This window comes from Salvelinus alpinus, chromosome 10 (genome assembly GCF_045679555.1).
Source record: "Salvelinus alpinus chromosome 10, SLU_Salpinus.1, whole genome shotgun sequence".
Taxonomy (NCBI): Eukaryota; Metazoa; Chordata; class Actinopteri; order Salmoniformes; family Salmonidae; genus Salvelinus; species Salvelinus alpinus.
In genome coordinates, this window is record NC_092095.1 from 13,289,418 (window position 1) to 13,317,351 (window position 27,934).

The 27,934-nt window shown below is 45.2% G+C and overlaps 1 protein-coding gene across 2 annotated transcripts in view; it reads left to right on the plus strand.

Annotated features, from left to right (window-relative positions):
- Positions 1-27,934, plus strand: part of LOC139531517 (neuropilin and tolloid-like protein 1) — a 180,958-nt gene that overhangs the window by 15,246 nt on the left and 137,778 nt on the right. Inside the window, exon 5 of one of the 2 annotated variants that reach the window (XM_071328022.1) lies at positions 2,905-3,391. The exons of the other annotated variant lie outside the window; for it this stretch is intronic. Within the exon in view, the coding sequence (XP_071184123.1) occupies positions 2,905-2,936 (32 nt within the window). The 3' untranslated portion in view covers positions 2,937-3,391. Of the gene's footprint in view, positions 1-2,904; positions 3,392-27,934 lie in introns of those variants that run through there. 2 annotated transcript variants of the gene reach the window in all.

Genomic DNA, 27,934 nt, shown 5'->3' on the forward strand with positions numbered 1-27,934 from the left:
TTCACTCACACCGCCAAACGGTGTAAACTCTCTTCACTCACACCTCGTAAAACTGACTATCCTACCGATCCTCGACTTCGGCGATGTAATTTACAAAATAGCTTCCAACACTCTACCCAGCAAACTGGATGCAGTCTATCACAGTGCCATCCGTTTTGTTACAAAAGCCCCTTATACCACCCACCACTGCGACCTGTATGCTCTAGTCGGCTGGCCCTCGCTACATATTCGTCGCCAGACCCACTGGCTCCTGGTCATCTATAAGTCTATGCTAGGTAAAGCTCCGCCTTATCTCAGCTCACTGGTCACGATAACAACACCCACCCGTAGCAGGCGCTCCAGCAGGTATATCTCACTGGTAATCCCCAAAGCCAACACCTCCTTTGGCCGCCTTTCCTTCCAGTTCTCTGCTGCCAGTGACTGGAACGAATTGCAAAAATTGCTGAAGCTGGAGACATATTTCCCTCACTAACTTTAAACATCAGCTATCTGAGCAGCTAACTGATTGCTGCAGCTGTACATAGTCCATCTGTAAATAGCGCACCCAATCTACCTACCTCATCTCCATATTGTTTTTATTTACTTTTCTGCTCTTTTGCACACCAGTATCTCTACTTGCACATCATCATCTGCTCATTTATCACTCCAGTGTTAATCTGCTAAATTGTAATTATTTCGCTACTATGGCCTATTTATTGCCTACCTCCTCACGCCATTTGCACACACTGTATATAGACTTTATTTTTTTCTATTGTGTTATTGACTGTACGCTTGTTTATTCCATGTGTAACTCTGTGTTGTTGTTTGTGTCGCACTGCTTTGCTTTATCTTGGCCAGGTCGCAGTTGTAAATGAGAACTTGTTCTAGCTTACCTGGTTAAATAAAGGTAAAATAAAAAAATAAAATATGCTTCAGTCTGGTGGGCTTCATTGCAGAGGTGAAAAACGTTTTCAAGGCTCCGTTGTCTGGGAAAGAGGCTGCGTGGAAGCTACTCCAGCTTTGGCAGGACTCCCTCAGTGTGACAGACTATGCAGTGGATTTCCTCACGCTAGCAGAGGAGGGTGCCTGGAACCCGGAAGTGATGTTCGACACTTTTCTGCATGGATTATCAGAGGAAGCTTGCAGCCCGGGAACTACCAACAGATCTCGACTCACTCATCGCCTTAACCATCCGGATCGATGTACGGCTACGGGAACATAGGAGGGAGAAGAGGTCTGATTGCAGTCCCAATCACTCATTCAAGGATCCCACCTTGCATCTGATGAACTCCGGAAGTCCCTGACGTCTACGTCCCCGCGAGGATCCGAGCTTACCCAAGTTCCACCAAGAGCCTCCGAAGACTGCCGATTTACCTGTTCCCGAGCTAATGCAGCTCGGCAGGGCTAGGCTGTCTCCAGCCGGATGCGTAGGAAGACTTAACACCATGAGTTGTCTGTATTGCGGTACTGCTGGTCATTATGTGTCTACCTGTCCCTTCAAGAGACCTAGCTCATTTTTAGGAATGACTACTCTGGTGGGTCCTAAGAATAATTTTGCTTCTCCCCCTACTCGCCCCCCTCTCCATGCCATCCTGCTGTGGGGCAACGAGTCCAAGTCTCTCATCGACTCGGGGGCCGATATGAGTCTTATGGATGTTACCCTGACGTCCGAGCTGGGCATCCCCACTGAACCCTTCTCCATTCCCATGGATGTTAGAGTGCTGGACGGGTGCTCTATAGGCCGGGTCACCCTCCATACCACCCCCATCAACCTTTCAATGTCGGGGAACAACAGCGAGACGATCCAATTCCTGCTAATTGAGTCTCCGAAGGTTCCCGTGATATTGAGATTCTCTTGGCTCCAGCGACACAATCCCTCTATTGACTGGTCTACTGGTGCCATCGTTGGCTGGAGCTCGTTCTGCCACACACATTGCCTGAAGTCAGTTCTCCCCTGCTCCAAGATCATTAGCCCCTGTGCTGTACGTCCTCTGTTGCCCCGTACCCTCCATATACTTCCTACTTTTCATGTGTCTAGATGTAAACCCATGTCTCACAACCCTTTGTCTCTGCATTTGGGTCTTACTTGTAATGTAATAAATACATTACGGAAAAAGAATGAACAGCACGTCAGAAATCAGCTCAATGTAATTGAAGAATCCATTGAATCTCACCACTTCTGGGAAGAATTTGAAAACTCTAAACAAACAACAACACAAAGAATTATCTATCCAAAATGGAGATGTATGGATAAAACACTTCTCCAATTTTGGGGGATCTATAACAAAGAACAAACAGCAAAAACATATACATGATCAAATACAAATCTTAGAATCAACTATTAAAGACTACCAGAACCCACTGGATTCTCCAATTACATTGAATGAACTACAGGACAAAATACAAACCCTCCAACCCTAAAAGGCCTGTGGTGTTGGTGGTATCCTCAATGAAATTATAAAATATACAGACCACAAATTCCAATTGGCAAAACTTAAACTCTGTAACATCATCCTTAGCTCTGGCATCTTCCCAAATATTTGAAACCAAGGGCTGATCACCCCAATCCACAAAGTGGAGACTAATTTGACCCCAATAACTACCGGGGGATATGCGGCAACAGCAATCTTTGGAAAATCCTCTGCATTATCATTAACAACAGACTGAGGAAATGTCTTACGACAGACCACGCACGTCTTCTGCACACCCTAATTGACAAACAAACAAACCAAAACAATGGTTTTCATGTTATCATGCTTTGTTGATTTCAAAAAAGCTTTTGACTCAATTTGGCACAAGGGTCTGCTATACAAATTGATGGAAAGTGGTGTTGGGGGTAAAACATACGGCATTATAAAATCCATGTACACAAACAACAAGTGTGCTGTTACTATTGGCAAAAGTCACACACATTTCTTTCCACAGGGCCGGGGGGCAGGGATTGGCGAGGGCACTAGAACAGTCTGCAGAACCCGGCCTCACCCTACTAGAATCTGAAGTCAAATATCTACTGTTTGCTGATGGTGCTTCTGTCCCCAACCAAGGGGGGCCTAGATCTTCTGCACAGATTCTGTCAGACCTGGGCCCTGACAGTAAATCTAGGTAAGACAAAAATAATGGTGTTCCAAAAAAGGTCCAGTTGCCTGGACCATGAATACAAATTCCATCTAGACACTGTTGCCCTAGAGCACACAAAAAACTATACATATCTCGGCCTAAACCTCAGCGCCACAGGTAACTTCCACAAAGCTTTGTACGTGCTGAGAAACAAGGCAAGAAAATCCTTCGATGCCTTCAAAAGGAACATAAAATTCAACATACCAATTAGGATCTGTCTAAAGATATTTGAATCAGTTATGGAACACATTGCCCTTTATGGTTGTGAGGTCTGAGGTCCGCTCACCAACCAATAATTCACAAAATGGGACAAACATCAAATTGAGACTTTGCATGCAAAATTCTGCAGAAATATCCTCCATGTACAACGTAAAACACAAAATAATGCATGCAGAGCAGAATTAGGCTGATGCCCACTAATTATCAAAATCCAGAAAAGAGCCGTTAAATTCTACAACCACCTAAAAGGAAGCGATTCCCAAACCTTCCATAACAAAGCCATCAACTACAGAGAGATGAACCTGGAGAAGAGTCCCCTAAGCAAGCTGGTCCTGGGGCTCTGTTCACAAACACAAACAGACCCCACAGAACTCCAGGAGAGCAACACAATTAGACCCAACAAAATCATGAGAATACAAAAAGATTATTACTTGACACATTGGAAAGAATTTACAAAAAAAACTGAGCAATTGAGAACGCTATTTGGTCCTAAACAGAGAGTACACAGTAGCAGAATACCTGACCACTATGACTGACCCAAAATGGAGGACATATTTGACTATGTACAGACTCAGTGAACATAGCCTTGCTATGGAGAAAGTTCCTCTGGCTAGTGTCTGTGTTCTTTTGCCATTCTTAATCTTTTATTTTTTTGGCCAGTCTGAGATATGCATTTTTTTTCGCAACTCTGCTGCCAATGGGATGGGTAAAGTGAAAGGCCAGCAACACTCGGTATTATTGCCTGGAAGGCCAGCATCCCGGAGTCGCCTCTTCACTGTTGACGTTGAGACTGGTGTTTTGCTGGCACTATTTAATGAAGATACCAGTTGAGGACTTGTGAGGTGTCTGTTTCTCAAACTAGACACTCTAATGTACTTGTCCTCTTGCTCAGTTGTGCACTGGGACCTCCCACTCCTCTTTCTATTCTGGTTAGGGCCAGTTTGTGCTGTTCTGTGACGGGAGTAGTTCACAGCGTTGTACGAGATCTTCAGTTTCTTGGCAATTTCTCGCATGGAACAGCCTTCATTTCTCGGAACAAGAATAGACTGACGAGTTTCAGAAGAAAGGTCTTTGTTTCTGGCCATTTTGAGCCTGTAATCAAACCCACAAATGCTAATGCTCCAAATACTAAACTAGTCTAAAGAAGGCAAGTGTTATTGCTTCTTTAATCAGTACAACAGTTTTCAGCTGTGCTAACATAATTGCTAAATAGTTTTCTAATGATCAATTAGCCTTTAAAATGATAAAATGGATTAACTAACACAACATGCCATTGGAACACAGGAGTGGTGGTTGCTGATAATGGGCCTCTGTACGCCTATGTAGATTCCATAAAAAATCTGCAGTTTCCAGCTACAATAGTCATTTACTACATTAACAATGTCTACACTGTATTTCTGATCAATTTGATGTTATTTGAATGGACAAAAAATGTGTTTTTCTTTCAAAAACTAGGAAATTTCTAAGTGACCCAAAACTTTTGAACGGTAGTGTATGTTTCCCATGCCAATAAAGCCCCTTAAATTGAAATTGAATAGAGAGAGAGAGAGAGAGAGAGAGAGAGAGAGAGAGAGAGAGAGAGAGAGAGAGAGAGAGAGAGAGAGAGAGAGAGAGAGAGAGAGAGAGAGAGAGAGAGAGAGAGAGAGAGAGAGAGAGAGAGAGAGAGAGAGAGAGAGAGAGAGAGAGAGAGTGAACCACCTGCGGCCCTGTTTATGTGAACTGGGTTGATCTGTGTGAAGGGCACACAACTCTCAATGAGCATTCAAGGGACACACAACTCCCCTATGAGCATTTCATAGGGCATACATCTCCTAATGAGCATTCATAGGGCATGTGACTCCTAATGAGCATTCACAGGGCATGCGACTCCTAATGAGCATTCATAGGGCACGCAACTCCTAATGAGCATTCATAGGGCACGCAACTCCTAATGAGCATTCATAGGGCACACAACTCCTAATGAGCATTCATAGGGCACACAACTCCTAATGAGCATTCATAGGGCACGCAACTCCTAATGAGCATGCATAGGGCATGCAACTCCTAATGAGCATTCATAGGGCATGCAACTCCTAATGAGCATTCATAGGGCATGTAACTCCTACTGAGCATTCATAGGGCACACAACTCCTAATGAGCATTCATAGTGCATGCAACTCCTAATGAGCATTCATAGGGCATGCAACTCCTAATGAGCATTCATAGGCCACGCAACTCCTAATGAGCATGCATAGGGCACACAACTCCTAATGAGCATTCATAGGGCACACAACTCCTAATGAGCATTCATAGGGCATGCAACTCCTAATGAGCATTCATAGGGCACACAACTCCTAATGAGCATTCATAGGGCACGCAACTCCTAATGAGCATTCATAGGGCACACAACTCCTAATGAGCATTCATAGGGCACGCAACTCCTAATGAGCATTCATAGGGCACGCAACTCCTAATGAGCATTCATAGGGCATGCAACTCCTAATGAGCATTCATAGGACATGCAACTCCTAATGAGCATTCATAGGGCATGTAACTCCTAATGAGCATTCATAGCTCTTCCTCATTTATCACAAACACTGTGAATCATCATCGTAATGTCCAGTGCTTCTTATCATTACTGTTTCGGTGCAATTATGAATGCAGCAGCAGTGAAATATCTATCCCCTTGGAATGTCTTTATCCCCTTTCAAGGAATATATTTTCTCTCGCCACAATAGTCCCCCTATGGGTGTTTTTGTAATGCCAGAGTTGTCCGTTTGGTTCCTGCAGTAGTATCAGGAGTTTCCCATGGTAAGGTCACCTAAAGAAAGTGTGGGCCACATATTCTACAGGATGTGTGTTTACTGCTTAGGTGCAAACTGTATTAGAGCCTCGTGTTTGTAACTAGTTTGCTTTGTCTTTTACAACAGTACTATTATATTATACTGTTATCTCTCTGTAGCTTTTATCTAGTCCTAAGGTAAATGTGAAGGTGTCATCCACAGTGGAGCTATGCAGCACTATACAGCTCTAATGTCATTTCCCAAAGTAATGCCAGCAGACTGAAGTGTTTGGCAAAGAAAAGCCCCTGGCCAAGGTGGAACACAACTCAACATAACACCCTTCACTCATCTACTATTGCTGTGTGTTTCAGAGACAAGCTATTTTTGACTCTGACTCATTTCAATAAAAGGCCCTTTTCGATAATAACCGTCTAGACAGGGAAATAACCTTTTATGACAGTTAAATACAAACCTCCTTTTCAATTGAATTATTTTCAGAAACCTCTCTCTTGTCTTTCTCTGATTCACACTGTGTGTGTGTGTGTGTGTGTGTGTGTGTGTGTGTGTGTGTGTGTGTGTGTGTGTGTGTGTGTGTGTGTGTGTGTGTGTGTGTGTGTGTGTGTGTGTGTGTGTGTGTGTGTGTGTGCGTGGTGCTACCACTGCCTATCTCATTTGGTGTGTCTTATGTTGGTATCTTGTGGTTGTATCTGAAGTGAGTGACATTGGGCTGCGAAAACTTCTCCTATCCTCTCTGTGTGTTTTACTGAGGTGATCTGGATGGAGAGAGTTTGCATTGCAGGCACATCACCTCTTGCAGCTGTGAGAGTTCTCTCTCTCGTGCAGTGCAGTGCATGCTGGGAGTTTTTTGGAGTTTGAGTGTTTGGTGTGGAGGGCTCTGTCCTAACTTATTTTCTGGATTCTGTCTTGGTCTTTTCTTTCAATTTGTATTTTCTATGGTGGAGGTTTAATGCACTATTTGTTTTAGCGGTATCCACAGGTTTTTTCAAAGTTAGGATGGAAGAGGACAGTTAGTTTCCTGGGGTTTGGAAGGTGTGTGTACGCGATGGCTTCACAGCCTAGCGCAGAGGAGACGCTGTCGATACGGCATGGATTCAGGTGTGTTCCTGAGAATGGAGTTAAGGTGGAGGAGGTTCTGCTCGCGGTCGGTGAACAGGTAGGAGCGGAATTTATACATTCTGCTTCCAGAATGAACAAAGCTGTGGTTGTGTTCATGAAAAGACATTTGGTTGGTAGGCTAATTGCTAGTGGAATATTTGTAAGGGGTGTGTTGATGCCAATTTCCCCTCTTTCTACCCCTTTGACAAGGGTGGTAGTTGCACATTTGCCTCTGTTTATTACGGATGATCAAATCAGGAAAGAGCTGAGTGGTTTTGGTAAGTTTGCTAGCGGGTTCCGTGACGGCAGGTTTTCAGGCAGATGCCGTTAAGAACGTTGTTTCGTTACAGAGGCAAGTGTTCATGTTTCTGAATAACAATGAGCAACAGCTAAATGTGCATTTTAAAGTGAGGCATGGGGAGGGTCTCTACGCAGGGTTTGCCAGCACAGATAGTCTACGGTGTTTTGAGTGTAGGGATTTGGAGCATAAGAGTGTTGTGTGCCCACATAAAGGCCGTAGACAAGGTGAGGGTACAAGCGCCAGTGGGGGAAATTGAGGACAACGTGCAGGGGGCAATGAGACGCAGAGGCTGGGCCTAGTCATGCTATGGATGGTGGTGTAGTGGAGGCTGGGTCTAGTCATGCTATGGATGGTGGTGTAGTGGAGGCTGGGTCTAGTCAGGCTATGGATGGTGGTGTAGATGAGGCTGGGTCTAGTCAGGTTATCCTAGTGGAGTATAGTAGGGAAGTGTAAGAGACTAGGGGGGAGGAGGAGAGTGTCAAGCGGAAAAGGAAAATGGGGGAGAAGAAAGGAGGTGGGAAGGGAGTGGCTGGTGTGGTCAATGGCACCAAGGAACCTTCGCCTGGTGCTGGGGGGGCGGCCCTGACCAGAGAGGAAGGGCAGGTGGTCAGGATGGGAGATGGAGATGAGGAGGAAAGTGAGTCTGAGGAAGAGGATGATGAGGCCTTTTTTTCAGACTCCTCTTCAATGGGTCCGGAGCTGACAGTCAGTCAAGCAGAGGGGTCAAAGTACACATTGAGGGAACTAACAAGGTTCCTGAATGAGACCAAGGGGGAAAAAGTTAATCTTGAGGATTTTTTTTCTGATCGGAGAAAGTTTGTAAGATCAGTACAACACGCTATGAAAAATGAGGGGTATGGTGTCCTCTCACCCAGGAAACGGTTTAGGTTGAGGAAGTGGGTTACAACAGTGCGTAAGGGTCTACCTTCAGACACTGTTTAGATGTATAGTTTCTTTCTGGCACTGCGGCTTTTTGAGCTTTGCTATTGGTCTCTTTCTTTGCTGGCTTTTCTCCCACTTCTTATGGAGACTCTTCAGGTAGGATCGCTCAATATAAATGGCGCCAGAGATGCGGGAAAGAGGAGTGTGTTGGGTTAATATGTAAAACAAAAAAATTACAGGTGTTTCTGCAGGAGATGCATAATGATGTGGTCGGTTGGGGGCTTTGGTGGTAAGGGGCAAGTGTGTTGAGCCAATCGACAAATTTTAGTGCAGGGATGGCAGTCCTTTTTGTACCAGGTCTGTCTGTATAAATGTGCCCCTCAAAGGAGGATAGAGGGGTAGGCTGCTTTATGTAAAAGCAGAAATTAACAACATGGGTTTTGTCTTTATAAATGTGTATGCGCCTAACACAGGGAGTGAAAGAGGGGTTCTATTTGTGAGTCTTAGACAGGAACTCTCACAGGTAGTGCCTGAGGAGACGCTGGTGGTCGGCGGGGACTGGAACTGTACAATGGATTTTACGAAAGACAGGGATGGGGAAGCACCTCATTCAGTGGGAGTGTTAAGGGACATCATCATTATTCTGTTTGACCTAGTGGATGTTTGGAGAACTAAACATCCCAACACAAGACAGTATACAAGGGTGAAGGTTTTTGGGGCTAGAGGGGCTAGAGTGCAGCCCGACTTCATGTCCAGGAATCGGAGATATAGGCTGTTGGGCGCTACCATTCTCTCTGTGGGGTTTTCGGATTACCACATAACCATGGCTCGGCTGTCGATTTCCTTAGCAGGCATCCTATTGGAAGTTTAATGTAAAGCTCTTACAAGATGCCACTTTTTGCTCAGGTTTCCAGACTTTTTGGGAAAGGTGGGGTGGCGAAGAGAGGAGTATGAGTCTCTGAGTCAATGGTGGGATGTGGGGAAAGTCCAAATTCAGCTTTTCTATCAACAGTATACAGCTCTCTCATCCTCAGAGGCTAGGAGAGTATTGGGGGAACTTGAGCGTTGTGTTAGTGAGATGGAGGTAGAGATGGTGGGGCAAGGCAATGTAGGCCTCCAGACTAATTTAGCTGAATTACGTAGGGACCTGGGTAGTTTTTTCAAGGTTAAAGCAAAGGGAGCACTTGTAAGAGCCAGGTTCTCCATGCTCAAGGAGATGGATGCTCCCAGCTCCTTCTTTGGTTTGGAAAGACAGAGCGGTGAAGCCAAGGGTATGAATTGTCTACGGCTGTCTGATGGGTGGGTGACCTCTGTGGTGGGGGAGATCCGGGAGCGAACTGTGGAGTTTTATACTGAGTTGTATAGGGCAGAAATGTGTGATCCTGTGTGTGCTCAAGTCTTGTTCGCAGAACTCCCTAAGCTCTCTCTGGCACAGAGGGATGAAATGAACATTCCTCTGTTGTCCCATGAACTGGGAGAGGCCGTAACCCAGATGTCCCTCGGTCGTGCACCGGGGGTCGATGGACTCCCAGTGGAGTTTTATGAAAAAGTCTGGGGAATAATTGGACTGGACTTCTTTTTCGTTTTGCGTGAATGCGTCGGGGTAGGAGAGTTGCCGATGAGCTGCCGTCGGGCGCCTCTGACTCTCCTGCCTAAAAAAGGGGACTTGTGTTAACTTAAGAACTGGAGGCCTGTGGCATTGCTCTGTGTGGACCTCAAGATATTTGCCAAGGTCCTCTCTAACAGACTGAAGTCCCATCTGTACTCGATAGTACATAAGGACCAAACATATTGTGTACCGGGACGCTCAATCATGGACAAGTTGTTCCTAATCAGGGACATGTTGGACTTGTCGAGAGGTTCTAATATGAACTTTGGACTGATCTCTTTAGATCAAGAGAAGGGTTTTGATCGAGTGGACTATGAGTATCTGTTTAATGTGATGTCTGTTTTTGGGGAAAGGATTTTGACCTTTGTGAAGATGTTGTATGCTGGGGCGTAATGCATGGTCAAGGTGGGAGGGGTGCTCAATAGGCCCGTCTGGGTGAGACGGTGGGGTTGTGAAGGGCATAACATTTTCGGGTGTACCTGGGCTCGGAGAGTTGGCTCAGGAAGAACTGGGAGGGGATGCCATAGGCAGTGGTGTCAAGACTGGCCAGGTGGAGGTGGCTCCTGTCCCAAGTGTCATATAGAGGGAGGGTGCTGATAATCAACAACCTGAAGGCATCTTCCTTGTGGCATAAACTGTCTGTCCTCAACCTCCACGCCGGTCTGCTCGCAGACCTGCAACGCAAGCTGGTGGACTTCTTCTGGTCGGGCCATCTCTGGCTGAGGGCGGCAGTGTTGTACATGACCGCCCACGAAGGAGGACAGGGCCTGGTGGAACTGGAGAGCAGGGTGGCTGCTTTCCGACTAAAGACTGCTGTACCATACTGATGTTGGCTGGAGGGAGCCAGCATGTGCGCTGCTGAGGAGAGCTGGCGGATTAGGGTTGGACCGGCAGCTGTTCCTCATGAAGCTGGAGAGGCTTAGTACAGCAGGTCTCTCAGATTTTTACTCTGCAGTGCTGAGGGCCTGGCAGCTACTAAGGTCCCCATGAGAAGGGGGTGTGGAGTGTGGGTGTGGGAGGAGCCTATCTTCCACAACCCAGTCATCCCTTTAAGATCATTTCAGTCGGACACCCTGCAGAGGCAACTGATGGCAGCGGGTTTACAAAGGCTGGGTGACCTGCGACTTCTGGGAGAGGATGGGTGGAAAACCCTGAAAGTCCTGGCACATCAAACAGGAATAACGTCCTTTAAGCTGCTGGAGAGATTCCTGGAGGAGGTCCAGGAGGCCTGCCTGAGCCGGTAAGGGGGGGGGGTGTTTGAGCGGCCAAAGGGGATGGGCCACCAATATTTCCGCCACTGCAGGTGACGACAGAGACTGGAGACTGGCAAGGAGGTCTGGAGGACTTGTCGATTTCAACACTCCGAGCCTGGGGGAGTTTGAGGGGGTGGGAGGTAAAGCCCTCTACAACCTCTGCGTTAAGGTTAGGAACATTAGAAGCCTAACAGGAGTGAAGGCACATCAGTGGCAGGGGGTATGTGGGGCGGAGAGTATGGTGGGTTTTAGATGGAGGGCGCTCTACAAACCCCCAGTACCAAAGAGGTCAGGGGACCTCCAGTGGAGGGTTCTACATGGAGCCCTGACCACTAACAGCTGGTTGGCACGGGTTGAACCGGGAGTCGTGCAGGGGTGTCCTTTCTGTGTAATGAAAGAAACTGTGATTCATGTGTTTTCTGTGTGCACCAGGTTAACGCCATTAATGTCTCTGTTGGAATGTCTGTGTGAGAGGTTGGGGGTGGGTTTTACTGTTGGAATGTCTGTGTGAGAGGTTGGGGGTGGTTTTTACTGTTGGAATGTCTGTGTGAGAGGTTGGGGGTGGTTTTTACTGTTGGAATGTCTGTGTGAGAGGTTGGGGGTGGTTTTTACTGTTGGAATGTCTGTGTGAGAGGTTGGGGGTGGTTTATACTGTTGGAATGTCTGTGTGAGAGGTTGGGGGTGGTTTATACTGTTGGGATGTTTATTATGGGGTACAGGTATTCAAATAAGGAGAAGGCTAATGTGGTATTCTGTTTGCTCAGGCAAAGTTAGCTATTTGGCTAACAAGGAGGAACAGAGTCAAAGGTGGGGGGGATAACAGACCCTTTACTATTGTTTAATGGGATGGTCTCTGCGTGCCTTAGGGTGGAATTTGACTTCTATAAAATGATAAAAAGTGTGGAGATGTTTCAGGAGATATGGTGTGTTGGGGGGCTGTCTGTGTAGCTGGGGAAGATGTTTTGTATATACGGTTGTAGAAGTGGTGAGGTTTTGATTATTGTGATATGTGGTGTTGTTTTGTATCGTGTGGTAGAGGGAAATGTCAGTATGGTGCATGTATGCAGTACAGGATATATTTTGGTGTTTTATTTTAGTGGGGGTGGGGAGGTTTTAATGAAATGAGAATGTTTCATTAAAGAAAGACAAAAATCCCCCCCCCCCCCCCCACCCCCCCCTCTGGCTGTGTGTGGTACGGAATGTAAACTGGCCCTCACTCAAGGGAGGCCCAATCAGAGTGTATTACCCAGTGGAACTTAAATCACTATCCACCATGCAGCACACCTTCTCTGTATTTACCTTTACCTCTGCTGCTGCCTCCGCAAGCCAATTACCCCACAAATCAATCAGAGAGCTGGGTAACCAGCCTGCCTGCTTGCTGGCTAGAGCTTCCAGGCCTCCCAGCCCTGTGGTTAGCTGGCAGCCTTTCCCCTATTCAAGTTTTTATATTGTTGCGTGCACAAGTACAGTGAAATAAAGGCCTTTCTTTCTTGCTCTTTCCTAACAATGCAGTAATCAGTATCAGTAGTGCTATTAAAAAGATAAACAAAAAAGTAAAGTAGAACAGAAACACAAGAAATGTAAATAAGTAGAACACAAGAAAGTAAGTAAGCTATATACAGGGTCAGTTTCAGGGTCAGTGCCAATACCATTTTACAATGTGCAGGGATACAGGAGTGGTAGGGTTAAATACTGTATGTATAGGGGTAAGGTGACAACCTGGTCTCAGAGCATTTCGTATTATTCTGTATGTATATCCAGAACACTTCATTTAGCATGATATATTACATTTGATATGGTTACATAGGACAGATCGTTACTTAAGGTAAAAACGAAAGAAGGGTGGTTTGTCGGGCTTATAACACAAACGTCTAACAACCCAAAGATTTTCAATCTCATCACGGAAAACATTAGCATTTTAGCTATTTAGGAACTTTGCAACTACTTAACCTTTTTAGCTAACCCTTACCCTTTAACCTAACTCCTGAACGTAATCCTAACCCTTTAACCTAACTCCTAAACTTAACCCTAACCTCAACCCCTAACCCCTAACCAACATTAGTGAGATAGCTAACATTAGCAACCTAGCTAGAATTTGTAAGATATCATACGTTTTGCCAAATCGTAGCATATTGTACATTTAGCAGATTCGTAACATATTGTACACTTTTCATATTAATGAACTGTCATGACTGTCCTGCTCGGCTCAGGTTACCAATGACCACAATCCTGCAGAGAGATCTCACCCCCAACAGAGGAGAAGGGATCTCAAGGGATAGGACGATGGCGAGGGTTTTATGACACCAAACGCCCATTGTAAATCTAAGGCAGGAGACCAAATTCCTTTGTCCTCTCACTATGGAGAACATTAACATGCAATAAATGGACTTTGGGACAAGGGGTTTCGTCAGCCACAATGGTGGGAATGACGATAGATGGAATATGAAAATGTATGTCATTTTTGTTATGTTATTAGAAGTTAAAGGACGACGTTATAACGAAAACATTGTAACATTTTCCTAATATGTGCTTGATGTTTATACATTGTATGTTGTGTGGAAAATGTCAAAATCAAAGAGAATGTTTTGGTGAAGATGAAATGTGAAGTTAGTTGTCTAAAATTGGATTTGAGTCAAATCTAGACCTTGCCTCTGAACTTGGTACACCCAAGAATTGCCCTAAAGGCGGAAGATGCCCACTTCCGACACGAGGGTATAAGACATGTGAGTTAAGAATTAACATGCCAGTTTAAGTGACCCGAGCTGCAGCAAGGTGTGAGTAGTCAACGAACCCAAAACGCAACACGAGGTTGAAGACAAAGGAATCCATTTCTACCCATGCTACGGACGAGTAGCTGTGTTTAAGCGGGTGAATTCAAGCCGGACCACCCGGTCTCCACTCCCCATCCAATCGTGTATCTACACTAGTTTCATTCCTACGCTGTGAGCCCTGAGCTACAGGGATGGCTGTCCTCAGAAGACCCCTTTCAGAACGAGGGCGAGGAATCAGACCACTTAGCCAAAAGGACACTGACATCGTGATGACAACCAGAGAGTTGCACCAGAGAAGTGCGTCATTGAGAAGCCTAAACGGTCCATGCGGAGACTCCCATCGGAGACCTTCAACACGTAATTACATCATTAAATTATGACCCATAACAGCGGCAGTTCGGGGCAAGGCTAGGGTTAAAATAAGCATAGCTGACAAATGCACCCAAATGTATATTTCTCTCTTGTACTTTCTCTCTCTTTTAAATCCCCATTTTGGGTAATAGAGTGTGTTGGCCCGTTGTACTAAGTTCTAACCAATAGCCTAGACTGTGTTTTTGTGTATGTGTTTCTTTTATTATAATTTTAGCTTTCTAGTAAATAAATAATCAACCAAAATTGGTGTGGTACGAACTCATTGGTGGGACTCGGGTTTGTGCAGATTCACGGATTATGCGACGTTCAGAATGAGAATGTAGAAGAAATTGATTAATTAGCGGCTGTTGTAAAAACGATATTCTGATATTCTTTGAATTAATTTGGGAAATAGAAACTCAATAAAACTCATTTTCCCATGGTGCTTCAGGTTGAGTTAATAATTGCTCATTTACTCACGCAATTATAAACCGTTAATCATTCGATGAGCAGCAGTCGTCACATTAACTAATACAACGTCACGACAGAATGTGTAACATGTTTCGCAAATTTGTAATGTATTGTACGTTTTTTCAAATCCGTAACATATAATAAAAATTGTAAATCATAGCATATCATACTAAATGGGTGGTGGAAATTCACAAATGAATACATATCATATGTAACATACCATACTAAAAGAAGTATCTCGGATTTACATACAGATTAATACCAAATGCTCTGAGACCAGATTGGGTATAAGACTTTGTGGCTGTGGTAACTAGTAACAACCAGGCACAACTCTGATATATTGTTTTTTTTTCCAAAGTTGCCGTGATGTCACATGTCCTACTTATATCAGTACTCTCGTAACCTAATTATTTTCATTTATTTTTTATTTCAACTTTATTTAACCAGGTAGACCAGTTGAGAACAAATTCTCATTTACAACTGCGACCTGGCCAAAATACAGCAAAGCAGTGGGACAACAAACAAATGGAGTAAGGAGGTAAGGCAATAAATAGGCCATAGTAGCGAAGTAATTACAATTTAGCAAATTAGCACTGGAGTGATAGATGTGCAGTTGATGATGTGCAAGTAGAAATACTGGTGTGCAAAAGAGCAAAAAAAGTTAATAAAAACAATGTGTGGATGAGGTAGGTAGTTGGATGGGCTATTTACACATGGGCTGTGTACAGCTGCAGCGATCGGTAAGCTGTTCAGATAGCTGATGCTTAAAGTTAGTGAGGGAGATATAAGTCTCCAACTTCAGCGAGTTTTGCAATTCGCTCGTCATTGACAGCAGGGAACTGAAAGGAAAGGCGCCCAAATGGGGTGTTGGCTTTGGGGATGACCAGTGAGATATACCTGCTGGAGCACGTGCTACGGGTGGGTGTTGTTATGGTGACCAGTGAGCTGAGATAAGGTGGGGCTTTACCTAGCAAAGACTTATAGATGTCCTGGAGCCAGTGGGTCTGGCGACAAATATGTAACGAGGGCCAGCCGACGAGAGCATACAGATCGCAGTGGTGGGTGGTATATGGGGCTTTGGTGACAAAACGGATGGCACTGTGATAGACTGCATCCAGTTTGCTGAGTAGAGTTTTTGGAGGCTATTTTGTAAATGACATCGCCGAAGTCGAGGATCGGTAGGATAGTCAGTTTTACGAGGATATGTTTGGCAGCGTGAGTGAACGAGGCTTTGATGCGAAATAGGAAGACGATTTTGGATTGGAGATGCTTAATATCAATCCAAAACTTCTATTTGATCAGATAGGCCATATGTAGCAAATAAGCCATTACATTTTTCGATAACCATACAAAAACTCCTCGCTTGGGGAGCGGGAAAAGAATCTATAATAATATAACGCCACCTGCTGGAGAAGACAGATTTTGGGCCCAGTTATCCCTCTCGCTTCACCTCTTCCACTCTGGTTGAGTGTGTAGAGTTTGCAAAGAGTCAGTGCAAAAATCCAAATAAAATAGAAGGGCCAATGCAGATACTCCGTGTAGCCATTTTGTTAGCTATTTAGTGGTGTAATGGCTTGGGGACAGAAGCTGTTTAGGAGACTGTTGGTGTCAGGCTTCTTTCTCCGGTTTCGCTAGCCATGCGGAAGCAGAGAGAACAGTCTATGGCTTGGGTGGCTCTTGTCTTTAACAATTGTCCTGTCCTTCCTTTCACACTGCCTGATATAGAGGTCCTGTATGGCAAGGAGCTCGGCCCCAGGGATTTACTGGGCTGTCCGCACCACCCTCTGTAGCACCATGCGATCGAGGGCGGTCTAGTTGCCATACCAAGCAGTGATGCAGCCAGTCAAGATGCTCTCAATGGTGCAGCTGTAGAACTTTTAGAAGGATTTGAGGGCCCATACCAACTTATTTCAACCTCCTGAGGGGGAAGAGGTGCTGTCGTCCCTTCTTCAAGGCTGTTTGCGTGTGTGTGGATCCTTTTAAGTCCTTAGCTCTCAATTCACCCAACTGCAGCACCGCCCTGTTGTCTTACTGATGTTGAGGGAAAGGTTGTTGTCACTGACCTCCTCCCAGTAGGCTGTCTCATCATCACCGGTGATCAGGCCTACCACTGTCGTGTCGTCAGCAAACTTGAGGATGGTGTTGGAGTCGTTCCTGGCCACGCAGTCGTGGGTGAACAGGGAGTGCAGGAGGAGACTAAGCACATACCCCTGTGGGGCCCCCGTGTTGAGGGTCAGCATGGCAAAAGTGATGTTGACTACCCTCACCACCTGGGATCGGCCCATCAGGAAGTCCAGGATCCAGTTGCAGAGGAAGTTTTTCAGTCCCAGGGTCCCAAGCTTGGTGACGAGCTTGGAGGGGCTTATGGTGTTGAACTCTGAGCTGTAGTCAATAAACGGCATTCTCACATACTGTAGGCATTCCTCTTGTCTAGGTGGGTGAGGGCAGTGTGGAGTGCAATTGAGATTGAATCGTCTACGGATCTGTTGGGGCGGTATGCTAATTGGAGTGGGTCTAGAGTGTCTAGGATGATGGAGTTAATGTGACCCATAACCAGCCTCTCAAATCACTTCATGATTACAGATGTGAGTGCTACAGGGTGGTAGTCATTGTGGTAGGTAGGAATGATGGTGGTCAGCTTGAGACATGGAGATTACAGACTGGGACCAGGAGAGGTTGAAAATTACCATGAATATGCCTACCAGCTGTTCTGTGCAAGCTCTGAGAACGTACCCTGGAATACCATCCAGCCCTGTGGCCTTGCAAGTGTTGACCTGATCAAAAACCTTACTCACGTCGGCCTCAGAGAGCGAGATAACCCAGTCCCCTTGGTCAGCGGGGGCCCTCATGCACGGCTCTGTGTTGCTTTTGTCAATCCGTGCATAAAATGCATTGAGTTTGTCTGGTAGAGAGGCATCGTTGGGTAGATCATGGCTGGGTCTTCCTTTGTAATCTGTAATGGACTGTAGCCCCTGCCACATGCAGCGGGCATTGGAGCCTGTCTAATAGGATTCCACCCTGTTCCTATATTGTCCTTTTGCTCATTTGATGACTCTGTGGAAGTTGTAGCGGGACATATTGTACTTGTTTGTGTCCTTAGCCATAGCTTAGGGGTTGGCTGTGATAGCCCCTTATCCTTTAGTTTCCGCCAACCTCAGTGTTAATCCAGGGCTTTTGATTGGGGAAGCAGCGAACCTTCACTGTGGGGACAACGTCGGCAATGCATTTCCTAATGAAGCGGGTGATGGACGTAGTTAGCTATCCGATGCTATCGGTGGCCCAGAACATATTCCAGTAATCGGTAGCAAAGCAGTATTGTAACACAGCCTCCAATTTGGAGGACAATTTCTCAATGGAGAGTGTCACAGGTACTTCCTGTTTGAGCTTCTTCTGGTAGACAGGAGTATAGAGTCATGATCTGATTTACAGACGGGGGGAGCAGTGAGGGCCTTGTATGCTTGCTTGTGGGTAGAGTAACAGTGGTCTAGGACTGTATCACCCCTTGTGGCAAAGGAGACGTGTTGATGGAAGTTGGTCATTACGTTTCTTAATGATGCAGAATTAAAATCACCAGCAACAAGGAAAGCAGCCTCCAGGCGCATGGTTCCCTGCTTGTTTATAGCCTCGTACAGTTCCATATGTGCCAGCTTGATATTTTTCTTGTCCTGAGGTGGAATATATACAGCAGTCACGATAACCGCTGAAAACTCTCTCGGGAGGTAGAATAGTCGGCATTTGCCCATCAGCTCAAAACAGGTGAACAATGGGTCAAGTCAGCACACCATTTGCTTTTGAGGCAGAGGCATACCCCTCCCCCTCTCCATTTCCTGTCTGCTCTGAGAATCCATCGAGTTGGATAGCCATGGGGGGTATCTTGTCCGAAAGCCATGCTTCAGAAAAGCGGAGAATATTGCAGTTACGAGACTCCCGTTGATAGCGAATATGTGATTGGAGGTCATCCATCTTATTATCAATAGACTGTACATCGGCCAATAGAATGAAGGGAAGAGGTGGCCGTTTTTACCTTGGACTTAATCTCGCCAGGGCTACGCCTCTACTGCCTCTCGTTCACCTGTGTTTTACCTTGGACTTAATCTCGCCAGGGCTACGCCTCTACTGCCTCTCGTTCACCTGTGTTTTATTGTTCTTTCTTTCTCTCCTTTCCTTCCCTCCTCACAACAGCTAATGTAGCCTTTGGTGCTTCATTTCATTATGCTGTCTCTGTGGTGGATGGCAGCCTGTCTCTGTGGTGGATGCTGCTCCATCATGATGTTAGCCTGGCCCCCTCCATTAGCCTGTCTCTGTGGTGGATGCTGCTCCATCATGATGTTAGCCTGGCCCCCTCCATTAGCCTGTCTCTGTGGTGGATGCTGCTCCATCATGATGTTAGCCTGGCCCCCTCCATTAGCCTGTCTCTGTGGTGGATGCTGCTCCATCATGATGTTAGCCTGGCCCCCTCCATTAGCCTGTCTTTGTGGTGGATGCTGCTCCATCATGCTGTTAGCCTGGCTCCCTCCATTAGCCTGTCTCTGTGGTGGATGCTGCTCCATTATGATGTTAGCCTGGCCCCCTCCATTAGCCTGTCTCTGTGGTGGATGCTGCTCCATCATGATGTTAGCCTGGCCCCCTCCATTAGCCTGTCTCTGTGGTGGATGCTGCTCCATCATGATGTTAGCCTGGCCCCCTCCATTAGCCTGTCTCTGTGGTGGATGCTGCTCCATCATGATGTTAGCCTGGCCCCCTCCATTAGCCTGTCTCTGTGGTGGATGCTGCTCCATCATGATGTTAGCCTGGCCCCCTCCATTAGCCTGTCTCTGTGGTGGATGCTGCTCCATCATGATGTTAGCCTGGCCCCCTCCATTAGCCTGTCTCTGTGGTGGATGCTGCTCCATCATGATGTTAGCCTGGCCCCCTCCATTAGCCTGTCTCTGTGGTGGATGCTGCTCCATCATGATGTTAGCCTGGCCCCCTCCATTAGCCTGTCTCTGTGGTGGATGCTGCTCCATCATGCTGTTAGCCTGGCCCCCTCCATTAGCCTGTCTCTGTGGTGGATGGCAGCCTGTCTCTGTGGTGGATGCTGCTCCATCATGATGTTAGCCTGGCCCCCTCCATTAGCCTGTCTCTGTGGTGGATGCTGCTCCATCATGCTGTTAGCCTGGCCCCCTCCATTAGCCTGTCTCTGTGGTGGATGCTGCTCCATCATGATGTTAGCCTGGCCCCCTCCATTAGCCTGTCTCTGTGGTGGATGCTGCTCCATCATGATGTTAGCCTGGCCCCCTCCATTAGCCTGTCTCTGTGGTGGATGCTGCTCCATCATGATGTTAGCCTGGCCCCCTCCATTAGCCTGTCTCTGTGGTGGATGCTGCTCCATCATGATGTTAGCCTGGCCCCCTCCATTAGCCTGTCTCTGTGGTGGATGGCAGCCTGTCTCTGTGGTGGATGGCAGCCTGTCTCTGTGGTGGATGCTGCTCCATCATGCTGTTAGCCTGGGCCCCTCCATTAGCTAGTGTGTTACGCTGCAATGACATTTACATGTGTGTTTTATCACAACACATGTTATATTAAGGCCCCTAGCAGATAGAAATATGCCAGCTGGCATTTTCCTGTTATTCTGTTATTCTATTCTTCTGTTTTTATTGTTGTGACGAGGGCCCACGAGTGGACCGTATGCAACGGTGGGAGATTTTTACAAGTTGATTTACCAGGTGACATACTGTCTTTTAGGGGTTTACCAGAGTTGGAATGCCGGCTCCATGATATGGTGGGGCCATAAAATCCCCCCCTTTCTTTACGACCCTTAGGAGATCAGGATATAAGAGAGACACCTTCAAATCAGCAGACCGCATTGTGATCTGCCTGGGTTACTAGACAAAGGGGGGGGTATCAGTGCCAAAGAAAGAGTCTGGGACTTTTTCTTCCCTTCTCCGTAAAATAGAGAAAAGGTTGCCAATAGCGGAAGAACATATTAAACATATTATCAATGTATTAAACTGAAAAAGACATGTTGATGTGACTTGAATATCTTTCTTCTGATTTTCCTATCATTAAAATAGGGCATAATGTGGATTTTGCTGTAACACACAAAGTGTGTAAAAGAACCATGGTCATGTTTGTACTCTACAGGCTACGTTTTCATCATGGGGAATTGGAAACTGTCTTCTGGACAAGAAAAACATGCTTTAAACACTTATGAGTAAGCGTCAGGTTTATCTCATCTGAAGATTGATATGCTGAATCCTTAGAATCAATGGGGCGGTCCCATGACACTGCCTGGGCATTAGAGCCCGCCTTCTGTGAGTCTCCCTATACATTAGAGGACTGACTAAACCAAAATAATCTCAAGTTCCGCGAGGCCATGCCGTCGGACAAATGATCCCATCTCCTTGGAAACCAAAACACAGATCGAGGAACCCTTATCGTACTCAGAGAGAAGAATCACCCGAGAGGACCCTGCTGAGCGCATTCAAGACCGACGGACTGAGTTCGCAATACATCCCAGGGGGAGTCAAAGAAAGAGCAATATCAACTCTAACAGCCTTTACATTCCTGGACTGATAACTACGAACCAAGAGAGGAACACGTGGGAATCACTCCTCTGGCTGTGAGATATTTCCGGCCCGCTGGCCTCTGCTCCACTTACAAGAGTGAGACCACCATCTTCCGACCACTCATCCCTGATGGAATCCCACTGAGAGGCAACATCTACACACAAGTCATTTCCCTGTTACATTGTTCCTGTTCTAAGAAAGTGTCCCTGTGTGTGTAACGTGGGTGGAAGTTTTTGAGTAGTTGTAAGACGGCAGGTCTAATCACCCATGATCAGTACTGTCTCTGCATTGTCCACATTCAGATGTGAACTAAACCCCACTGCCGATTCCTGGCTGATGAATCTTGATGATTTTACGGTTGTGAAAGCATGTGTTGGAGGAGCCTGTCATATTTCCCTCTCAATTATATGCACTGTTGTGTTTTCTGAGTTGGGTATGGAAGTTAATTTATGATTCTCACCTCAATAACTGTGCTGTATCCCATATACCCTGCCTCTATAGTGTATCTGCTAACTACCTAATTGTCCAACTTATTTAGTCTACAACCTTAAATTAATTATTTGTGGCATTCAGTTAATTTACAAGTGATTGGTTTCTGAGATTGACTTCCATTCAGAATGAGAATATAGTAAATGTATTGTTGATAAGGACTATTGTTTATGCATCCCGAGTGGCGCAGCAGTCTAAGGCACTGCATCTCAGTGTAGCGGCATCACTACAGCCTAGGGTTCAATTCCAGGCTGTGTCATTACCATCTGTGACCGGGAGTCCCATAGGGCGGTGCACAGTTGTCCGGGTTAGGGGAGGGTTTGGCAGGGGGGGGGGGTCATTGTGCTCTAGCGACTCCTTGTGGCAGGCCAGGTGCCAGCAAGCTGACTGCAATCGTCAGTTGAACAGTGTTTCCTCCAATACATTGCTGCAGCTGGCTTCCGGGTTAAGCGAGCGGGTGTTAAGAAGCGCAGTTCGGCCGGTAATGTTTCGGAGGACGCATGACTCGACCTTCGCTTCTCCCGAGCCCTTTGGAGAGCGATGAGACAAGATCGTAATCACGAAATTGGGGAGAAAAAAAGAGTGTAAAAAATAATGACTATTGTTGATATAGGATTAATGGTATAACGGTTAATGATAAATACAGATATAGTTAATTCAAGGGGTCTCTCCATATCAAAACCCTTAATGGTGCCACTAATAGATGAATTTCAATATGATAACCAAATTAATTAAATACATTAGATCAATTAATTATTCCAGTAATTAATGAGTAAAGGATCTTGAATATCCATATCCAATGTCACATTCTATTATTTTATTCTGTTATTGTGTTGTTCTTTTATTCTGTTATTCTGTCGTTCTGGTCTTTTATTCTGTTATTCTGTCGTTCTATTGTTCTGTTATTCTATTCTGTTCTGTTATTATATTCTGTTCTTTTGTTCTGTTATTATATTATTTAGTTATTCTGTTGATCCGTTATTATAGTATTTTGTTATTCTGTTGTTCTTTTATTCTATTTAAGAGTGACTCTTCTTCCTGATTGGCTTGTAGACTATTCTTAAATTTTTCGAACCAGAGGATCATAGAACAGGTTCCTTTCCTTTGTTTTCACCAGTGTGATATTTCCTTAGAGGGTTGAGATATTAACTTAGCTCAGAGGAATGTAATGAATGGAGTGGAAATTGTGTGAAAGTTTAGCTTTCACAGTGTACTGAAAGTGCAAGGTTGCATTGGACTTGATCATCGCTATACATCAACTCTTAACTGGATCTCAATTAAGTTAAACCTGCATTGCGTTATGTACAGTTGAAGTCAGAAGTTTATATACACCTCAGCCAAATACAATTAAACTCAGTTTTTAACAATTCCTGACATTTAATCCTAGTAAAAACTCCCTGCCTTAGGTTAGTTAGGATCACCACTTTATTTTAAGAATGTGAAATGTCAGAATAATAGTAGAGAGATTTGATTTATTTCAGCTTTTATTTATTTCATCACATTCCCAGTGGGTCAGAAGTTTACATACACTCAATTAGTATTTGGTAGCTTTGCCTTTAAATTGTTTAACTTGGGTCAAACGTTTCATGTTTGACCCACACAAGCTTCCCACAATAAGTTGGGTGAATTTTGGCCCATTCCTTCTGACAGAGCTGGTGTAACTGAGTCAGGTTTGTAGGCCTCCTTGCTCGCACATGATTTTTCAGTTCTGCCCACAAATGTTCTAATGGATTGAGGTCAGGGCTTTGTGATGGCCACTCCAATACCTTGACTTTGTTGTCCTTAAGCCATTTTGCCACAACTTTGGAAGTATGCTTGGGGTCATTGTCCATTTGGAAGACCCATTTGCGACCAAGCTTTAACCTCCTGACTGATGTCTTGAGATGTTGCTTCAATATATCCACATAATATTCCTCCCTCATGATGCCATCTATTTTATGAAGTGCACCAGTCCCTCCTGCAGAAAAGCACCCCCACAACATGATGCTGCCACCCCTGTGCTTCACGGTTGGGATGGTGTTCTTCGGCTTGCAAGCCTCCACCTTTTACCTCCAAACATAACGATGGTCATTATGGCCAAACAGTTCTATTTTTGTTTCATCAGACCAGAGGACATTTCTCCAAAAAGTACAATCTTTGTCCCCATGTGCAGTTGCAAACTGTAGTCTGGCTTTTTTATGGCGGTTTTGGAGCAGTGGCTTCTGCCTTGCTCAGCGGCCTTTTCAGGTTATGTCGATATCAGACTCGTTTTACTGTGTATATAGATACTTTTGTACCTGTTTCCTCCAGCATCTTCACAAAGTCTTTTGCTGCTGTTCTAGGATTGATTTGCACTTTTCATACCAAACTATGTTCATCTCTAGGAGACAGAACGCGTCTCCTTCCTGAGCGGTATGACAGCTGCGTGGTCCCATGGTGTTTATACTTGCGTACTATTGTTTGTACAGATGAACGTGGTACCTTCAGGTGTTTGGAAATTTCTCCCAAGGATGAACCAGACTTGTGGAGGTCTACAATTTTTTTTCTGAGGTCTAGGCTGCATCCCCAGGTACATGTCCAATTGACTCAGGCTAATTGACATCATTTATCAGAAGCTTCTAAAGCCATGACATAATTTTCTGGAATTTTCCAAGCTGTTTATAGGCACAGTCAACTTAGTGTATGTACATTTCTGACCCACTGGAATTGTGATACAGTGAAATAATCTGTCTGTAAACAATTGTTGGAAAATGTTCTTGTCGTGCACACGGTAGATGTCCTAACCGACTTGCCAAAACTCTAATTTGTTAACAAGAAATTTGTGGAGTGGTTGAAAAACAATTTTTAATGACTCCAACCTAAGTGTATGTAAACTACAGTATGCTGTATGTTTCCCATGGTCCAATCAAATCCTATCCTATCTCTACTACTACGTAGAGTCCCCTCACAGGTAGATGATGCTTCCAGATTTCAGGATAAGAAGTTTGTGTGCATGGGCAGTAGTTTGTGAATAAAAACACTGCATAAACATTACCTAGGCAGGTTTGATTAAACATCTTGGTTTCCTCTATATCCTACTTTCTGTTATGCACTGACTTCTTCTGACACATTGCATTTCACTACAGGGTAATGTAATATGTAAGTGCGGTGTTTCGTTGTTTGTGGCCATCGGGACATGATACAGGCAAACCCATGATAGGAAACATCTCTGATGGTCATCATGAAAATCTGTAACAGTAACAGCCATCATGGATTATATCTTAAGATCAACAAGGAGTTTGCTGGCGACACGACGGTGATAGGCCTGATCACCAACGGCGATGACTTAGCAGTGTGGACAACAACATCTCCTTCAACATCAGTAAGACCAAAGAGCTGATCATAGACCACAGGAGAAAGAGGGGAGATCAAGCTACCATCCATATCAATGGGGTTGTTGTGGAGCGGGTTGAGAGCATTGTGTTCCTTGGCGTCCACATCACTAAAGACTTAACGTGGTCCACACACAACCCGCTCAGTTGTGAAGAGGGAATGACAGCACCTCTTCCCCCTCAGGAGACTGAAAAGATTTAATATGGGCCCTCGGATCCTCAAACGGTGATACAGCTGCACCATCGAGAGCATCTTGACTGGATGCATCACTGCCTGGTATTGCAGATGCACCACCCTCGATCCCGAAGCGCTACAGAGGGTGGTGAGGAGAGCCCAGTACATCACTGGAGCCAAGCTCCCTGCCATCCAGGATCTCTATACCAGGCGGTGTCAGAGAAAGGCCCGAAAAATGTCCAACGACTCCAGCCACCCAAGCCTTAGACTGTTCACTCTGCTACCATCCGGCAAACGGTACCGAAGCATTGCCTCTCGGACCAACAGGCTCCATGACAGCTTCCACCCCCAAGCCATAAGACTGCTAAATAGCCATAAGATTGCTAAATAGTTAATGAAATGCTTACCAGGACTATCTGCACTGACACTATGCACATCACAAGACTATATATACACACACACACACACACACACACACACACACACACACACACACACACACACACACACACACACACACACACACACACACACACACACACACACACACACACACACACACACACACACACACACACACACACACACACACACACACACACACACACACACACACACACACACACCTGGGGCATCAGGTAGCCTAGTGGTTAGAGCGTCGGACTAGTAACTGAAAGGTTGCAAGATCAAATCTCTGAGCTGACAAGGTACATATCTGTTGTTCTGCCCCTGATCAACGCAGTTAACTCGTTGTTCCTAGGTCGTCATTGAAAATAAGAATTTGTTCTTAACTGACTTGCCTAGTAAAATAATTACACAATTTCCTTTCAAAGAAAACGATAGTGATGCCTCATTGAGTTTGATAGACATTATAGGTTGTGTAATGATGCTAGAGATGAACTTTACTTACAGTGACGCTCTCCTCATGTTATTGATAGAACAGATTTAGCTTAAGGGTGAATGGAATAGATATTGCTGCATCAGAAATGACTGAGCAGATTCATCTGGATAAAATGTTTTGATGAAAGGATCAGAGGATGAGACTAATAGAGATCAGGACCTACATCTTCCCTTTAAAAGAGGATTCATATCCATGTTTTCTTAGTAAGTCACTAATATAACTTTTTAACGGCGTGAAATTTCAGAGTCATGCCAATGGACCAGACTCATAACACAAAGCTCTCTCCCTAGTTTGATATTTAGGTGGTGATGAGCTCGTAATATAACTTAGCAAAGAGATCGCTATAGAAACCTGGCTTTGGTGCCCTGGAATGGAAAACATCAGCTGCTATCATCAAAGGTTCCAGTATATAGAATTATTCAATCATAGAATTGTAATCAGTAGAACAGACATTCACCATATTGGATAAAGCATGACAAAAGTGGATTTCAGAACTCAGCATATTCCATTAGTTCTGTTTCTATACCAATTCCACACTTTGTTAAAGGGAAAATAAAAGACCTCTGGTCTGGTGTGAGGAAAGGAGAGTGTGAGAAAGTGTCTCGTACGTCTGGATCTATCCTTAGCTCATTCATAACCATGGTGGCAGAGAGCCAGGTTACAGGCCTGCTAAATATTACCCCATACTCTCTACCTGTCTTCAGCCAGCCTGCCTGCCTCCCTGCCTGCCGTAGCCTGTCTCAGCCAGCCCTGTTGAGGGATAGCTACGGTACCCAGAGGATCCATTCGAATAGCAGGGACGAATAAACTGCTCTTTCTGGAGAGATTACAGGGAGGCTAAACTGCTCTTTCTGGAGAGATTACAGGGAGGCTAAACTGCTCTTTCTGGAGAGATTACAGGGAGGCTAAACTACTCTTTCTGGAGAGATTACAGGGATGCTGAACTACTCTTTCTGGAGAGATTACAGGGATGCTAAACTGCTCTTTCTGGAGAGATTACAGGGAGGCTAAACTGCTCTTTCTGGAGAGATTACAGGGAGGCTAAACTGCTCTTTCTGGAGAGATTACAGGGAGGCTAAACTGCTCTTTCTGGAGAGATTACAGGGAGGCTAAACTGCTCTTTCTGGAGAGATTACAGGGAGGCTAAACTGCTCTTTCTGGAGAGATTACAGGGAGGCTAAACTGCTCTTTCTGGAGAGATTACAGGGAGGCTAAACTGCTCTTTCTGGAGAGATTACAGGGATGCTAAACTACTCTTTCTGGAGAGATTACAGGGAGGCTAAACTGCTCTTTCTGGAGAGATTACAGGGAGGCTAAACTGCTCTTTCTGGAGAGAGTACAGGGATCTTAACCTCTACGGGATCGGTGTCTCGCCCACGGGAGGTGTGAGCTAACATAGGCTAATGTGATTAGCATGAGGTTGTAAGTAACAAGAAAATGTACAGTAGCTATTACAGTGAAAGAATACCATGCTATTGTTTGAGGAGAGTGCACAGTTATGAACTTGAAAAGTTATTAATAAACCAAATAGGCACATTTGGGCAGTCTTGATACAACATTTTGAACAGAAATGCAATGGTTCATTGAATCAGTGTAAAACTTTGCACGTACACTGCTGCCACCTTGTGGCCAAAATCTAA